Raw genomic sequence first — 16,922 nt, forward strand, 5'->3', positions numbered from 1 at the left:
ATAGAGCAGGGGAGTGATGAAGAGGCTGCAGAAGGTGTGAGTGAGGGCGTGGGAGGGCAGAGGAGGGAGCCGTGCGCCGCCCCGGGGTTCTCAGGTTTGAGCCACTTGAGTGCGTATCAGCATCCCCTGGAGGAGTGTTAAAACCTAATTCCTGGACCCAACCCCAGAGCTTCTGATTCACTAGGTGTGGCCAGAGGAGCTGAACTGCTAATGCTGCTGCTGCTGGTCTGGGGACCATACTTTAAAAACCACTGCAGTAGAGAAATCTTGCTGGGAAACTAAGACTGTTTGACTGGGTCTCCAAGCATCTTTCTGTGGGTTGAGGGTTCTGAAGACGGAAGCTTGACCAGAGTCCCAGAGGCTCCGAAGCAACCTGAGCTCTGGGGCGGGGTGGGGGGAATGAGGGGTATCACCCCATATTCCAGAGTTGGGAGTGAGAGCTTTAGACCCTCGTGTCTAATGAGAACCCCTTGATTACCCAGTTGTTGCCTTGAGAGAGGCAGATTTTTTGGGTCTGCATTAGATAATAACTATTCACATGTCAACATCCATTTTTAGAAATGCAAACAATTTGGAACATGACAGACCTACTAATTTGAGGCATAAACTTTTTTTTCCTTCCCTTGTGAAAAACAAAGCCATTACGATTCCCATGACAACATTTAGAGGCAGTCAGCATCCCTGTCTTTGTATCAGCCTGTTGTTGTCTGATGCATTTAGAAAATATTTCAGGACAGGTCAAAAGCAAGGGCTTAGAGGCTATTTTTCTACTCAAACCAGGCTAATTTCCCCTCTCCTCCTAAATGCATCTTTATTTAGCTTGCTTTGTCTGGGGAAGAGAAAAGGGGTCCCAGAGAGGGGAGGCCCAAGTTCCTCTGGGGTCACTGATTTTCCCTATTGTTTTCTACTCAACCTCCAGACCCTGAATCTACATGAGGCATGATAACAAGGTCAGGGGGGTTGTACACCTTGCCACCTTCTTGAAAGACAGATATCAGCAGGGTGTGATGGACTTAGCCTCAGACACACCTGAGTTCTGATCGTGGTCCCGTCATTGGTACTCTTGTTACTTTCTCCAAGTCATTCAACCTCTCTGAGCCCCTCCTTTCTGATCAACAAGATGGAGAAACACTATCACCCCCCTCCTAAAGTTGCTGTGAGGACGATGTGAGATAACATGTACAACACATGTCACAGTGCGTGGCATGTCAAAAGTGATAAACACATGAGGTTGTAACTGATATAATTATTACTATTATTATCAGTTGAGCAAATTAAAGCTCTGAAAAGTCTCATGGTAAAAAAAACTGTCAGACTCTGTATAGCCCATCATTTCCCAAACACTTTTGACGTCTGATCTCTTTTCTCTATGGAAAACCAGTTCACATCCTGAGCTCCAGATACTGGGATGTTGCTAGGAACTCACTTTGGGAACACAGAGCATGGGCAGATGGATGGGTGTGCCTTGGGGAGGTTGGATAAAGAAGCAGTAGCTTCAAAGGAGAAAGGGCTAGGTCCCTGAAGATACAAGTTCCCTGCTTTCACCTGCATTGGCTATAACTCACTTGGGAGGGGAATCCTATCTGCCAGGAAATGGCAAACAAATCTTAGTGGTTTGCACTATCCATTTTTCACTACCTGAGGTTTTCCAAGAAAGTCTCCCCCTAGTGGTCACTGCTGTAGGTCCACGTGCCCAGCCCTGTGGACTCCTGGAATAATTAATACCCAGGATGGAAGAAGACACCACCGCCTCAATCCCAGTGGACTGCCCTAACCAGTATGAACACGTATCATGGAAATACATTTATTTTGCAAAACGAATCTTTGAACCTGATCTGTCCTTAGTCTAGCACGCCATTGGAGCCTAGAACTTGGGGGAAACTTCTAGCATAGTGCTGTGATTTCATCACTCTAGCTCTGACTAGAATCAGGTTGTGTGGTCTTGCCCAAGCCAGTCACATGCTCTGGACTTTCATTTCTACCATTTCCGAAATGGAGGAGATGATAGTATTCACATTCTATCAGGTTTGGGGGAGAAATTTTATGAGACAATGCAAATAATAACCTTCAATGAAGCAATGAAGAAAATACACTTTTTCACCCTTTATGCTTCTACAGATGAGGGAACTGAGTTCTCTTGAGATAAATGAGGTTGCCAACACTCACACAGGGCATCACACCCAGGACCAGGACCCAGAACTCAAAGAATGGCTTAAGACCCCAATGTTCATAGCAACACTATTTACAATAGCCAAAACATAGAAACAACCTAAATGTCCATCAACAGATGAATGGATAAAGAAGATGTGGTACACACACACACACACACACACACAATGAAATACTACTCAGCCATTAAAAAGAATGAAATAATGCCATTTGCAGCAACATGGATGGATCTAGAGATTGTCATACTAAGTGAAGTGAGTCAGACAGAGAAAGACAAATACCATATGATATCACTTATATGTGGAACATAAAAAAATGATACAAATGAACTTATTTACAAAACAGAAATAGACTCACAGACGTAGAAAACAAACCTATGGTTACCAAAAGGGAAAGACGAGGGGACAGATATATTAGGAATTTGGGATTAACAGATATACACTACTATATATAAAATAGATAAACAACAAGGACCTATTGTATAGCACAGGGAACTATATTCAATATCTTGTAATAATGTATAACAGAAAAGAATCTGAAGAAGAATATCTATCTATCTATCTGAATCACTTTGCTGTTTGCCTGATCATTGTAAATCAGCTATACTTCAATTAAAAAAAAATCAGTCTTTAAAAAAAAAAAGAATGGCTTAAGGACTTGACCCAGAATCAAGGGAGATGCTTTTTACCAATGTCCATCCTGGGCCTACCCACTCCTATGGGCCTGGAACCTCTGGATTTTTCACTTTTCATTTTTCACTTTTCATTTTAAAAATGCACCTCCTGGGTCATTTTATGTGCATTCAACTCTGGACCTACATTTTCCTTAAACCCAATCCTAGATACAAACACAGCTTACCCCAGAGCACCAGTTTTCGCACGCCAGCATTCCTCATGTATTCCAAAAATACATGAGCATTTTTGCTGTTTTCTTAGTTGGGGTTTGATCTGGGGACTAAAGCTGGAAGGTAAGAGCATTGGAGATGGATGGTCTTGGATTTGGTATCCTGCTCTGCCACTTATCATCTGTGGCAGAGTCAGTTGGCAGCCAAATTACTCAGCATCTCTGGGCCTTAGTTCTCATCTGTTACATGGAAAAAAATGATATTGCCTCATCACCTCCCTTTAAGAGGGTTTAAATTAGATCATGTAGGTGAAACGGCTAAAAACAGTGTCTAGTACATGGTAAGCACTCAAGAAATCCTAGTTCTTTCTTTCTTCTGAGAAAATTGATGTAGCTCGGTGATAAATATTCATCCAAGAGATGCTACAGAAGCACAGAAAATATGTGATTTGGGTTACAGTTCTGTTGGAGGGTACACAACCCGGGGAAGGACTCACTTAAAAGTAACCTTAAAACATTACTTCATAAAAGTCAGGCTTTTGCAACTTTCTTACTTGGGTTATTGGTTTGTGGGTGAGCAGCAGGGTACAGAGCAGGTGGAGGATAAGGAAGTGGTTTTTTTTTTAATAAAAATCAAATCCTACCAGCTTCTGAGTTCAGCCTCTTTGGAAAAGCATACAGCAAGCACTGGCATTTTGATGAGCTTCCTTGGGAACCCATAGGGCATGAAGTGAGCCTGTGGAGAGAGTTCTGTGCTTTGCAGAAAATGCCATTGCAGCAAGATAGCAATACTACTATATATAAAATAGATAACTGATAAGGACTTACTGCATAGCATAGGGAACTCTATTCAATACTCTGTAATGACCTATATGGGAATAGAATCTTAAAAAGAGTGGATATATGTATATGCATAACTGACTCAATTTGATGTACAGCAGAAACAAATACAACATTGTAAATCAACTATACTCTAGTAAAATTTTTTTAAAAATGTGTGTCCCTCTGAGGCTAAGCTGGCTAGATATCATTCATGCTAAATATCCCCCAAATCTTGCATGGTGCAGCCATCACATAGTAGACACTCAACATACATTATATTAATAAATTATTAATTGAAACTGAGCACCACATTTGAAGGGAATCTTGTTGTCTTTTCTAAAGAGGCCCTGGGAAATAGAAAAATCAACCAGGTGGAAGCAGGGAGTGGCCTGTGTTTAGATCCAGTGCTGCCTCTGTTCTGTTGGGTGTCCTTGTGCCCACAGCTCCAGTTGGCTCTCCTATAAATGGAAGGCTGGGATCATTGATCTCATTGGCCCCTCTATCTCCATAAGTAAAGATCCCAGTCTTTGCTATGATTGGCTTGCCTTGTCATGCCAATTTCCTACCTCTGAACAAATTGTTATGGTGAGGGCAATGAAATGGGTTGTTTGTAGTCATCGGGGAATGGTTAGGGGGTGAAGGAGTGGAGGGGTGTGTCATCCAAACCATTTGGATGAAGAGTAGGGGAGGGCTTCCCTGGTGGCACAGTGGTTGAGAGTCCGCCTGCCGATGCCGATGCCCCGGTCCGGGAAGATCCCACATGCCGCAGAGCGGCTGGGCCCATGAGCCATGGCCGCTGGGCCTGCACGTCCAGAGCCTGTGCTCCACAGCGGGAGAGGCCACAACAGTGAGAGGCCCACATACCACAAAAAAAAAAAAAAAAAAAAAAAGAGTAGGGGAAATATGGATCCCCACCTGGAAATTGGGGCTCTTCCTGGGAGTAGGGTGAGTGAATGATTGGCATTTGTATCAGTTATCCATTGTTACAATAATGCTGCATAAGAAACAACTTCAAATCTCATGGCTTAAACTTATTTAGCTCAGCATTTATTGAGATCAGGGGTCTATGTGCCATTGATTTATCCTGATGCAGGAGGTTCTTCTTGTCTGAGCTGAGTTCACCCATATGACTTAGGGTTGGATGGATGCTGGCTGATGTAGGCTGGTTTCAGCTGGAAAGACTGGGTGACTTGGCTCTGCTCCAGGTGTCTTTTATCCTTAGAGAAGGTAGCCCAGACGTGTTCTCATGATGGGGGCAGAGGTGCAAGAGAGCAATCAAACACCAGCAAGCACTTTTCAAACTTCTGTGTGTGTCATGTCTTCTAACCTTCATTAATCACATGATGAACTCAGAATCCAGTGGTGGGGAAACAAGATCCTCTTTTTTGGGGGGTGAGTTTCAAAGTAACATAAAAAGAGTGTGGATACAAGGAAGGGGGAAAAAATGGAGGTCCTTCATGCATTCATCTAACACAGGGTCCCAAATCTTATCATTATCTACTTTGAGATGGTCCTTTGCACATTGGAAGGAAGTATGTAGGATTAAGGAGAGTTAACTTTTATTTCCTTACTTTAAAAAACCACCAGTTATATAAAATTTTACCAGTTCAGAGGTTGATCGTAAGACAAACCATGCAATGAATTTCTGAGAAGAAATATCTCCATCTATGGAGCAGCAGTGCAGGATGAAGGGCTGTGAATTAGTGCACAGTTTCCAACCAGGGCCCTTCAATGCAGGGGGCTCTGTGGTCAGCCTTGGATGGAGCATGAGTCCAGCCAGTTTTGTTCAATAGCCTTTCAGAAAGTGGTGACTGCCCAACAGGACTGTCTAAGGCAAGAGACAGAGGGCTTAAGGTTTCATAGGTCCATTGGCAGTGAGATGTTCACAGAGGGCTCCCTGCAGCCACAACAAAGGGGCTGATCATGCAGCTGAATAGCTTTGGTGCAAAGCCCAAGCCAGGCACTGTTTCAGAATTGTCATCAGCAAAGGCAGCAGTGCCTCCTCTTGGGACCCTCAGGGCTAAGATAAAAAAGGGCCAGGATCCCATTCTCCCCTTTCCAATTTTCTCTCTTAGAGAGATAAGCCTTCAGGAAAGATGTGTGGCCCTGTAGAAACAGCCAGGAGTCCTGGCTTTAATTAGAACCTGGTTCAAATGTGATTTTCCCTCCTTGTGTCTCTACAACGAGGCCCAGAACCAGGTGAAATGGGGGCTAATTTGCCATAAAGACAAATCTTCCCATCTCCTCCTGGCTCTCTCTTGACTGGGAAGCTAGGCTTTTTTCCTGCCTTTCTTGTTTCTGCCTGCTGAGACAACCACAGGAGCCTGTGCAGCTTTATAACATGTATTTCAAAAGAAGGGAGAAATACCTGGGTATTTTTTTTATCATGAACTGTTTCCTCTTTTACTGTTTCATTCAGCTCATGATGGAGAGAAAAAAAGTAGAGACCCAGAAAACACTCCCATGTAAATAAAAGTTCAGTACTGTCCTAGTGAACCAAAAGGCCTCACAAATACAGTGGCTTAAGAGAAGTATATTTCTCTCTCGTGTAATAGCCCCAGAGGGGGTGGTCCAGGTTGGTGGGGCAGCTTTACTTCAAGCTGTCACTCAGGGACCCAGGTTCCTCCAACATTGTTGCTCTGCGGCCACCTACTGTATTGTCCTCATCTGCGTTGTTATAATTAGTTGCTGTCATGGCCTATGGGAGGGGGGAGAGAGGACACCCAGGGCAACCAATTTTATTTTAAGTGAGTAAGTTGAAGTGGAAATTGAATGCATCACTTTTGCTAACAGTCCATTGGTGAGAGATTAGCCACATGGCCAAATTTAGCTTCCAAGAAGGCTAGGGAAATCTAGCTCAGGATTAGGTGGCCATGTGCCCAAGAAAAAAGATGGAAGAGATCTGGATGACAAGTAGCAGTCTTTTACAATATCATGTCAGATGGGGTATACGTTTAAGGAGCCTACTGTGTGCCAGACATAATGGTTTGTGCTTTCACACTTTGTCACTTGTTTACTTCTCTGCTGCACTTTGCAAAGTAGATCTTCTTATCCTCACTTTATTTTCTGACAATGACAGCAGTAGCAGCTACTATCCAATGAATACCTACCATGAAGTAAGGACATTGGTACTTTACATTATACAAGATAATTTACATGATTCTTTTGAGTACCATAACCCCCTACTACATAGACATTGTTATTTTATTTTCCACTTTATTGGTGAAGCTTAGAGAACTTAGGTAACTTGCTTAAGGTCTCCAGCTTATAAGTGGAAGAGTTGGGATTTTAACTCAGGTCCATCTGCTCTTCAAGTTCATGCTCTTTCTACCATATTCTAAAGAAGATTTTACAGTCACAGCATTCTTCCAAACTCTGCTATCTGCTGTATAAACAAGTTGCACTGAGTCCTCCATGCTCTCAGCTTCACTAATCCTTCTTTCTCTCTCAGCATGCTCAGATCTTATTGCTGACCTCTTGCCTTTCAAGGCTCTACTATGGTTGTCAAGAGCTCAGTGTAGGATTCAGGAGCAACACTTGGAATACTTTGTCATCATCAAAAGTGATCGCTGCTCTCTGAGTGGTGGGGAGGGGAGAGTGGAAGCACAGGGAAGAGAATACTGGTGAATATCTCAAAATGGGATCCCCCTACATTGTCATGGAGGGAGTCGGTCTGACATAGCATGAAGAGACCAGGCAACCACACCTACCTCATTGGCTTGGGCTGGGGTGGGGAGCCAACTACATGAGATGATACCTGTAAAGCACCTGGATGGTGCCTGGCTGGAGTGGTGACGAAGCTTCAGGCTCCTCCCAGTTCTAAGAGAAGCATATAGCTCCTTATCCAACCCAGTTCTTTAACAGGAAGCCACTTTTTGTTGGTGACTGGCCAGCACTCCCGCCAATGCCAGTGCATCTCAGAGGATGCAAGACCCATACTCTTGTAATGCAGTAGCCAACTGAGTGCTGAGAGCCTGGCAGGGAGAGTCTCTCATGACACCCCAGCTCCCTTCTCTTGCCCCACTTTAAGGAAGAAAAAGGTACACATATATTGCCTCCAGGGGGAATTGGAGACGTCATGAAATTTCCAGTTGTGACATTTTGATGTCTCCTCTTGTGAATAAGATTTACATGTATATCTCAATCCCTGATGTTTTGAGAGGAGGAATCAAGAACAGTGTCTTCTCCTTATAATTCTCACTCTGTCTTCCACCTTCTTTAGTTTTGGGGGAATGTTTTCCTACAGATAGAAACTTACTAAGGAAACAAGAGTTTCTTCTATAAGGCAGGCAGATGGTTAAATAGATGGTGAATGTTGTCACAGATTCGTAAATTTCAGGATACTTGGAATTCAGCCAGGTGTCAAGGGTTCAGATCCCAGCACTGTCACTTGGACAAGTTGCCAAAGCTCTCTTGCTTCAGTTTCCCCATTTATAAAATGAGACCAATAATAACACCTACCTCATTAGGATATTGAGAGGATTAAAGGGGGTAACAAATGTCCGTTCCTTAGCCGGGTGCCTGGAACAGAGCACGCCCTTGATAAAGGTGAGCTCTGACTCAGGTTACACTGGGTGAGCTGGGAAGGGGGCGTGTCCGCACAGCCTGCTGCTGGATCCAAGCGGTCTCTTTAACCAATCCCCGCCCCCTGCGCCTGACTCCATTCTACCTCCCCTGAGCTATGGCTGCTAGAGAACATCCATGCCTCTGCAAGTTTTCAGCCAGGGGTTTGGAGCTGGGCAGCAGCCTGCTTCTCCTGCCCCAGAAGCTCCAGTCCTTCTATCCCTGTAAAGCACAGGTCACGTAGCCTTCTACAGTGTGGACGATGTATTAGTTAGAGAAACAGAACCAGCTGGATATTTGTGTGTGGCTGCGGCAATCCTTGGCATACTTTGCCTTATGTCGCTGTATCACTCCAGTCTCTGCCTCTGATTTCACATGGCCTTCCTCTGTGTGTGTGTGTGTGTGTCCAAATTTCTTTATTATTATAAGGACACCAGTCGTTGGATTAGGATCCACATTAATCCAGTATGACCTCATTTTACCTTGATTACATCTGTGTGATAGGTATGTAGGATATATTTAATGTATATATTATATATATGCATATTATATATGTAGGATATATAGGATATATACATACAAATACGTATATATGGAATATATGTATATATGGAGAATTATTGCAAGCAATTGAATCACACAATTATGGAGGCTGAGAAGTCCCATAATCTATTGTCTGCAAGCTAGAAACCCAGGAGGCTGGTGTTGTATTTCCAGTCCTAGTCTGAAGGCCTGAGAACCAAAGGAGCCAGTGTTGTAAATCCCAGGTCAAGGGCAGGAGGAGACTAATGTCCCAGCTCAAGCAGGCCAGGCAGGAAAGGCATGGATCCTCTCTTCCTCTGCTTTTTGTGGTATTCAGTCCCTTAACAAGTTAGGTTGGTGCCCCTCTACATTGGAGAGGATGGTGTGCTTTACTGAGTCCACTGATTCAAATGCTAATCTCATCCAGACCCAGAAATAATGTTTAATCTGGACACCCTATGGGCCAGTCAAGTTGACATATAAAATTAGCCATCAGAGATCAGAAGATGAAGCATCCTGCCCATTTCTAATATTTGAGAGAATGTCACTGGAATCAAACTGTCTCTGGTGCTTTTCTTCCCTTATCAAATGTTTATTATTGTATCCTACTATGTGCCAGGTACTGGGCTAGATGTTGGAGATACAGTGATGAGCAGAGCAGATATGATGTCTAACCTAACTGGAGCTTATATTCTAGTCAAAGGAGATAGACAATACACAAATAACTAAGAAAGACAATTTCATATATGCAGACTAAGAACATATTAAAATAGGGAAAGGTGATGAAAGCAACGGGGGTGTTTTCACTGGGTCATCAGGAGGAATTTTCTGAGTGACCTTTGATCAGAGAACCAAATGACAAGAAGGATCCAAAAAGAAGGGTGCTTTGGCAGTGAGAACAACAGGGACAAGGTCCAGTGGCTCTGAGATGGTGAAAAGCTTGGCGTGTTCAGGAATAGAAAGGAATCCTGTGTGTGTAGCTGGATTGAATAGCATCCTCCCCCGACCCCGACCCAGATCTACTCAGAACCTCAGAATGTGCTCACACTTGGACATAGGGTCTTTGCAGACGTAACTAAGTTAAAATGAGGTCATCCTGGATTAATGTGGGTCCTAATCCAATGACTGGTGTCCGTATAAGAAGAGGGAAGTTTGGACACATAGACACACACAGAGAGGAGGGTCATGTGAATTCAGAGGCAGAGATTGGAGATGCAGCTACAGGCAAGGAATGCCAGGATTACTGCAACCACCAGAAGCTGGAAGAGGCAAAGAAGCATACTTCCCTAGAGCCTGCAGAAGGAGCACAGACCTACCGACACCTTGATTTCAGACTTCTGGCCTCCAGAACTGGTAAAGAATAAATTTCTGTTGTTTTAAGTTGCCCAGTTTGTGGTAATTTGCTATGGCAGCCCTAGGAAACTAAGTACACTATGTGATGGGTCATAATAAGCATGGGAGAGATGAGGGTGGGCAAGCAACAGCCAGAGGCCAGGCCATGCCGACCTTCGGGGTCACAGCAAATCATTTGGATTTGATTCTTAAGTGTGATGGGAAGATTAATCGCTCTTTCAGTATTGGACCAAAGATAGGGACAAATCAGGAATTGTTGAAAGCTTAGGGTGGGACCTTGCTTACCAGGTGAAATCCATCACCTGAGACCCAAGATGATCACCAAGGGAGAAGGAGTGGTAGGAACCCCTCCTTAAGATATCCTTGGCCCAAGGAAAGAAGGTAGGTGGGAGGCCACCTGCCAAGACCCCCAGATGTGTAGCTTGTTTTGAAAACTGGTTATTACCTTGATTCTCCATTTCCATGGAGGCGAAGCTCCATCCCACCCAGCACCTGTACAAATGTCTGCTGCTAATTAAGAGAGAGACAGATGGAGGAAGGTACAGTTTAATTTTGAAGCCTTGGTTCCTTCAAGGCAATTAGGCTGATTGGAAGGAAAGCACCTTTTTCATTCTTTCTTCCTCTTTTTAAATGAAGAAAAATCAAAACGGAGAGGACCAGTGTTGTTGAAAGCCTCACACATCTGTTACCTGGTCGGCTTGTTAACCACCTGCCCACGAGGTACCTGGGTTGATTAGGTTAATGCATTTATTAATGGGGCTTACAAGGCTGCTCAATGAATCTGTGATTTCCTTCACAAGCCGCTTTTTAATACACTAAGACAGGGACCACAGTGCACAATGCCGAGAGTGGCCAGGTAAGTATTTCTTTCCCATCCTCGGTATCTAAATCAGAGGGGATGAAAAAGAGGATTTCACAAAAATTGCATTTCCTGGTTGTGGGAACAGTTCATTCACCTAACCACCAACCACATCCTTGTTGAAATTATCTTGAAAATAACTCTTTGAAGGATGGTTTTATGCCCCATGCAGCAAGTCTGTACCTGCTCTGCACTTGTCAAAAACACCTCTGAGTCATGTGGAGGGGGGATAGACAAACAAATAGATGTGAACGATATAATCCTGCATACAGGACATTAGATGATCTGATGACCCCTTGTTTTCTTCACTTTATTACATACATATCCTTTCAGTTTTTGAAGCTACCATGCTACTTCCCACCTCAGGCCTTTTGCAAATGTTGTTCTGTATCAGTTATCTACTGCTGCGTAACAAATTACCCCAAAACTTAGTGGCTTAACATAGCAACTGTTTATTGGGCTTGTGGTTCTGGATCAGCTGGGAAGTTCTTCTGGTTTGGGCTGGCTTAGCTGCTTTTGGCCAGGCTTACTTAGTGTCTGTGATGAGCTGGCAGGTGGGCTAATGGCTGCACAGTCTAGGATGGCCTCACTGGGTATCTGGCAGGTAGCAGGCTGCTGTTGGCTGTGGTGAACATGGGCAACTGGACTGCATGTTTCTCATCCTTCAGGAGGCTAACCTGGGCTTCCTTTTTCATATGGAGGCAGGGTTCCAAGATCTGATAACAGAAGCTGTAGAACTTCTAAGAGCCCAGGCTTGGGGTGTGTGTGACATAATTTCTGCTACAGTCTACTGGTTAAAGCCAGTCACAAGGTCAGGCCATATTCATAGGGTAGGGAAATAGACTCCACCTCTCGATGGAAGGAACTGCAAAGTATTACAGCTATTTTTGCAATACACCCCATGTGCGCTCACCTGGATGCTGTTTCTGTTACTCTTCACTTTCAGATTCCAACTAAGAGAGCATCCTCAAGGATGCCTTCCCTAACCGGCACCTCATCCCAAACGTATCAAGGCCCCTTCTTGTGTCGTCTCATAGGGACAGCGAGGCACTCAATACACATGGCAGCTGGAGGGAAGCAAAGAGGGAAGGAAGAAAGGAAGGAAGGGTGGTTAGTTTGGATGAGTGCTTCCTTTGTGCTTAACTGGGTATCTGGCACAGAGTGCTCAGTAAATGTCTGTTGGATTTAATCCAGTGCCTCTTTGATAAGCCAGAAGACAGACAGAATATATGTAGTGACTAGTTACTCTCTTTCAGAATTGTGTTATATAGCTTATATGTCTCATATAATTTATTCTTAACAATAAACCTCAGCGTAGTTATATTATCTTCATTTTACAGCAAAAGAAATAGAGATAAAGGAGTTTGACATTCCCAAGGTCTCATAGACTCAGGTCTGTCTGATTCCAAAGCCTACAGATTTTTGTCCCACCCTTGCCCCATATACCAAACACTCTATGTTCAGGGGTTTCCCAATGACAGGTTCACCGAGAGACAAATTCAGGGTTGGGTGTGGAGAAGGATGTATTGTAGGTTCTCCACGGGCGACTCCATGATTCCTCCTAATGGGGGCTGCTTCCCATACCTGCACTGATAGGGCAAAAATTGAATGCCCCTGTGACTACTTTTCTTTAGAACTTTTTGAGAGGACATCACCTATCCTACCTGTTGGGGCACCTGTTTCATAATCAATTTCCTCAGTTTGTCAGAAACGGGAACCTTCCAATGCATCCCTTGCTCTGAGCTTCCCTTAGACTCGTCCATTGTCTGGAAAGAGGAATTTGGGAATAAATGGTTCTGGATCGTGCCCGGGGACATAATGAGGGTGGGTGAGACTTTCAGTAAGGGACTGAAAGCAGTTTAGTGAGAGCAAATAGATGTGAAAATGGAAAACTAGAAAAGAGCAGTCAGGACTATGGTAGCGCAGAGGTTCCTGAGGGAGCCAGGGAATCAGAAAGCATCACCTTAGCTTAACCTTGAAAGATGAATAACAGAGCATCTGATGTAAATGAAGGGGTGAGACACGTCAGCTCTATCCTCTGGTTCTCCGACCAGCTCAGAGACCTCATTATTAATACTCATAAGACTGGATAGTTCTTTATAGCACTTACTATATTTCTACTTTTATGTAATTTGTGAGATTATTTGGTCACGTTCTGTCCTTCCTTCATAGAATGTCCACCCCACAAGGACAGGGACCTTGTCTGTTTCTGATTCTCCCAATGTCCTTATACTTACAATGTCTATCACCTGGCCTGTGCCTATTTGATGTATGACTAAATGACTGAGAAAAATTGCTGGGAGAGGTTTTGGTAAATGGTAACATGGTCAGTTTTAGAAATATGCCTTTGGGGGACTTCCGTGGCAGTCCAGTGGTTAAGACCCTGAGCTTCCACTGCAGGGGGCACGGGTTTGATCCTTGTTTGGGGAACTAAGATCCCACAAGCTGAACAGTGTGGCCAAACAAAACGTAACAAAACGAAACAAAAGAGGAAATATGCTTTTGGCTGTAGTGTGGACAGTGGCCTGGGGGAGGTGAGACTCAAGGCAGGGGAGCCAGTTTGGTGGCACAAGTAGAGCAGCATTCAAAGCAAGGAGGAGGCATAGCATAGGTTAGAGAAGCATTTGGTAGGTACGATGGGAAGGACCTGTGGGTTAGCAGTTGTGCTGAGGAGAAGAGGAGGGTGACATCGGCACCTGCTCCTGTGTTTCTGGCTTGAGTAACTAGAGAGTTGGTGTTCCCACTCGTGAGAGAAGGAAGAGCCTGGAGAACAGATGTGAATGATGTTGATGGGTTCAGTCTTGGCCACCTTGAGTGGGAGATGCCAGTGACTCTGTCCTGGAGGTAACCAGATACATGAGTTTTGAAATCCAAGGAGGGATGTCAGAATATCCTTCTCTTGAAACATCATGGCATTGGAAACCTAGAACTTTTCTCTGGAAGACAGAAAGATGCGATTCTAATACCAACTCGAATGTAACTCATGCCACCTTAAGGAATGCATGGTATTTCGGGAATGTGTGCTCTTCCCATGTCGGTAGCTATTCCATAGTTCCTTTTGGCATTGATAGTCTGTATCTTCAGACAGCTCTAGAATTCAAGGAAGGGGGGACATTCTCTTGAAAGATTGCATTACTCAGGGTTGTTTATATTAAACATGGACAGAAACCCAACTTAAACTGTATTAAGCCTGGAAGGTTAACATGTGGCTTCTGGGGGTGCTGTGTTGAGGAATCTAAGCAAAGGCCATGCTAGCTAGGAAAGAGCTCTGTGATCAATGAGTGATGTCTGCCACAGATGCAGAAGGGGCAAGGGGGGGCATATGTGCTCACTCATCCCTGAAAACAGAGCTTTCCCTCTACGGCCTTTCCAAAGCATCAAATAACGTCTAATGGAGTTAGGTTCTACCTTGGCTCAGCCGCTAGCTGCGGGTAACCTCAATTAAATGATTTCACGTTCTTTAGCTTGACAGTTTCCACATCTGTCAAGCAGAGGTCATAATCCCTGTCTTTCCCACCTCTTGTGGTTGAAAGGATCAAATGAGAAAAGAAACGTGGAAGGGCAATGACCTCCATGAATTTACATAATTTCACACACGTAACAGTATGGGATGCTGGAAGTGTGGATTAAAGAGCAGCACATATTTCTGGACTCCTGAGAGACATATGTTCAAGAGTTTATTGCTAAGACATTAATTTTAAAAGTATAGAGGATCTTCTAATAAAAGAATTGTGAGAGAAAATAAAATAAAGTCTCAGAAAGTTATCAAATAAATTGAGAAAGAAGGCAGGAAAGAAAGAAAGGAAGGGAGGGAGGGGGAGAGAGAGAGAGAGAGAGAGGGAAAAGAAAACAAGAAAGTGAAAGAAAGAAAGGAATCATTCAGTGCTTTAGAGTGTGGTGAATGAAGCGGAAATTGGTATAATTCTTTTGTAGCATAGTTGGCAATATGTATAAAGGGCCTTAATAATGTTTACAGCCTTTGGCCAAGTAATTCCACTTCAGATAATTTATTTCAGGGCTGGATAGTAAATATTTCAGGCTGTGTGGGCCATGCAGTCTCTGTCACAAGCACTCAAATCTGCTGTTGCTCTGCAGACAGGTAAAGGAATGGGCATGGCAGCATTCCAGTAAAACTTTATTTATGAAAATGGGTGGCAGCTAGATCGATCCATGGGCTATAGTTTTCCACCCTCTGATACAGATTAAAGAATATTTTAAGAATTATTTTACATTCAAAATTCTAAATACTAAGAGAGCTTTAGTCTAGAAAATTCTCATTTCAGATTGATTTATATTAGCAAAATATTGGCACAGCTTGAATGCTCATCCATAGGATGAATGATTAATTTTCATAGTTCTGCTCACTGAAATATTATGTAGGTATTAGAATGCTGTTCACTAGTGATTTATAACAACATGAAGAAATGCTTGCTGGAATATTACATGAGAAATTACAGTTATTTATAATGATGATAATGGTGGTGGCTAACGTCTAAGCACATTACGTATGTCATCACTTAACCCTCTAAACAGCCCTATGAAATATCCTTTTTTATTGTAACCACTTTCCTGATGTAGAAGCTGATGGTAATAAAAGTTATTTACCAAAGTTACACTGCTAGTAGGTGGCAGAAGTGGGATTTGAACACAGGTCTGCTTAACTGCTAAAAGCAAAAACAAAAGCACTAACACAAATTCCAAATGAAACTCTTTATTGAGAAAACCAGGAGAAAATACACCCAAGTATTGATATCGACTGTCTTGGGCAGTAGCTGATAGATACGAATATTTCTCAATGTGTTCGATATTTTCTCGAATGAGAAGCATCATTTTCATAATGAAGAAAGAACAACACTTGCATTTTATAAGAAAGGCAAGGGTGGCAGAGTGCTAGGTGTGATTGTGAGGGAAGAAGGATTTGTAGGGAGCTAGAGATTCCCTTGGGGATGCCCTCGCCTTCTTGGTCCTCCTCCTGTTGGTGGAAAACACATGACCCTGTCCTCCTTCCTTCTGTCTGCTCCGGATGGAGTTTCTACTGTGTGTCTCGTTTGGACTGTTGGCCCACTGAGATGCTGTTCTTGGGTTGACCTGCCAATCCCTAACTGTCTTTCTCTCCTCTCTCTCCCTCTCTCTGCTCTCTCCTCTCCCCTTCGTCCACCTACCTGTCCCATCGTACAGCCGACAAGGTAAATGATGACTTCTACTCCAAGCGACGGCACCTGGCCGAGCTGGCCGCCAAGGGGAACTTGCCTCTGCATCCCGTAAGAGTGGAGGATGAGCCGCGGGCCTTCAGTCCTGAGCATGGCCCGGCCAAGCAGAACGGACAGAAGTCCCGCACCAACAAGACACCCTCCCACCCCCTGGCCTACAACTCCACCGCCAACTTTAAGAGCTGGGACCCCAAGGATCAGTCTCTTCGGCGGCAACAAGCTTATGGGAACAAGGGCAAGCTGGGCACGGCTGATTCCGGCTCCAGCGACCCCTTGGGAACTCGCACCCAGCACTACCCACCCCCGCAGCCATACTTCATCACCAACAGCAAAACGGAAGTGACTGTCTGAGCTGTCGCTACAGGGGACATCCTGGAGACCACACTCAACTGAGAGAGGCAAAAAATACCCCAACACACACCCTCCCTGTCCCCCGCCCGCACACCCACCCACACGTTCACCCTCCACACCGACCGACGACAAACCTACTGGTGACATGGAATCACGCTTTTCCTGCGTCATGCCTAACACGTGTCGGCGTGCAGCTGAGCAAGACCGGAACGTGGACGGTCAGCAGTACA

The 16,922-nt window shown here is 44.2% G+C and overlaps 1 protein-coding gene across 2 annotated transcripts in view; it reads left to right on the forward strand.

Moving 5' to 3' along the window:
- The window catches only part of SHISA9 (shisa family member 9), a gene marked incomplete at both ends in the record, with an annotated part of 297,762 nt that extends 281,070 nt beyond the window's left edge, over nt 1–16,692 (forward strand). For both annotated transcript variants that reach the window (XM_079719897.1, XM_079719898.1), the window contains one exon: nt 16,310–16,692. In XM_079719897.1, the coding sequence (XP_079576023.1) occupies nt 16,310–16,692 (383 nt within the window). The remainder of the gene's footprint in view (nt 1–16,309) is intronic.
- Nucleotides 16,693–16,922: the final 230 nt, after the last annotated feature.

Source organism: Hyperoodon ampullatus (assembly GCF_949752795.1).
Source record: "Hyperoodon ampullatus genome assembly, chromosome: 14".
Taxonomy (NCBI): Eukaryota; Metazoa; Chordata; class Mammalia; order Artiodactyla; family Ziphiidae; genus Hyperoodon; species Hyperoodon ampullatus.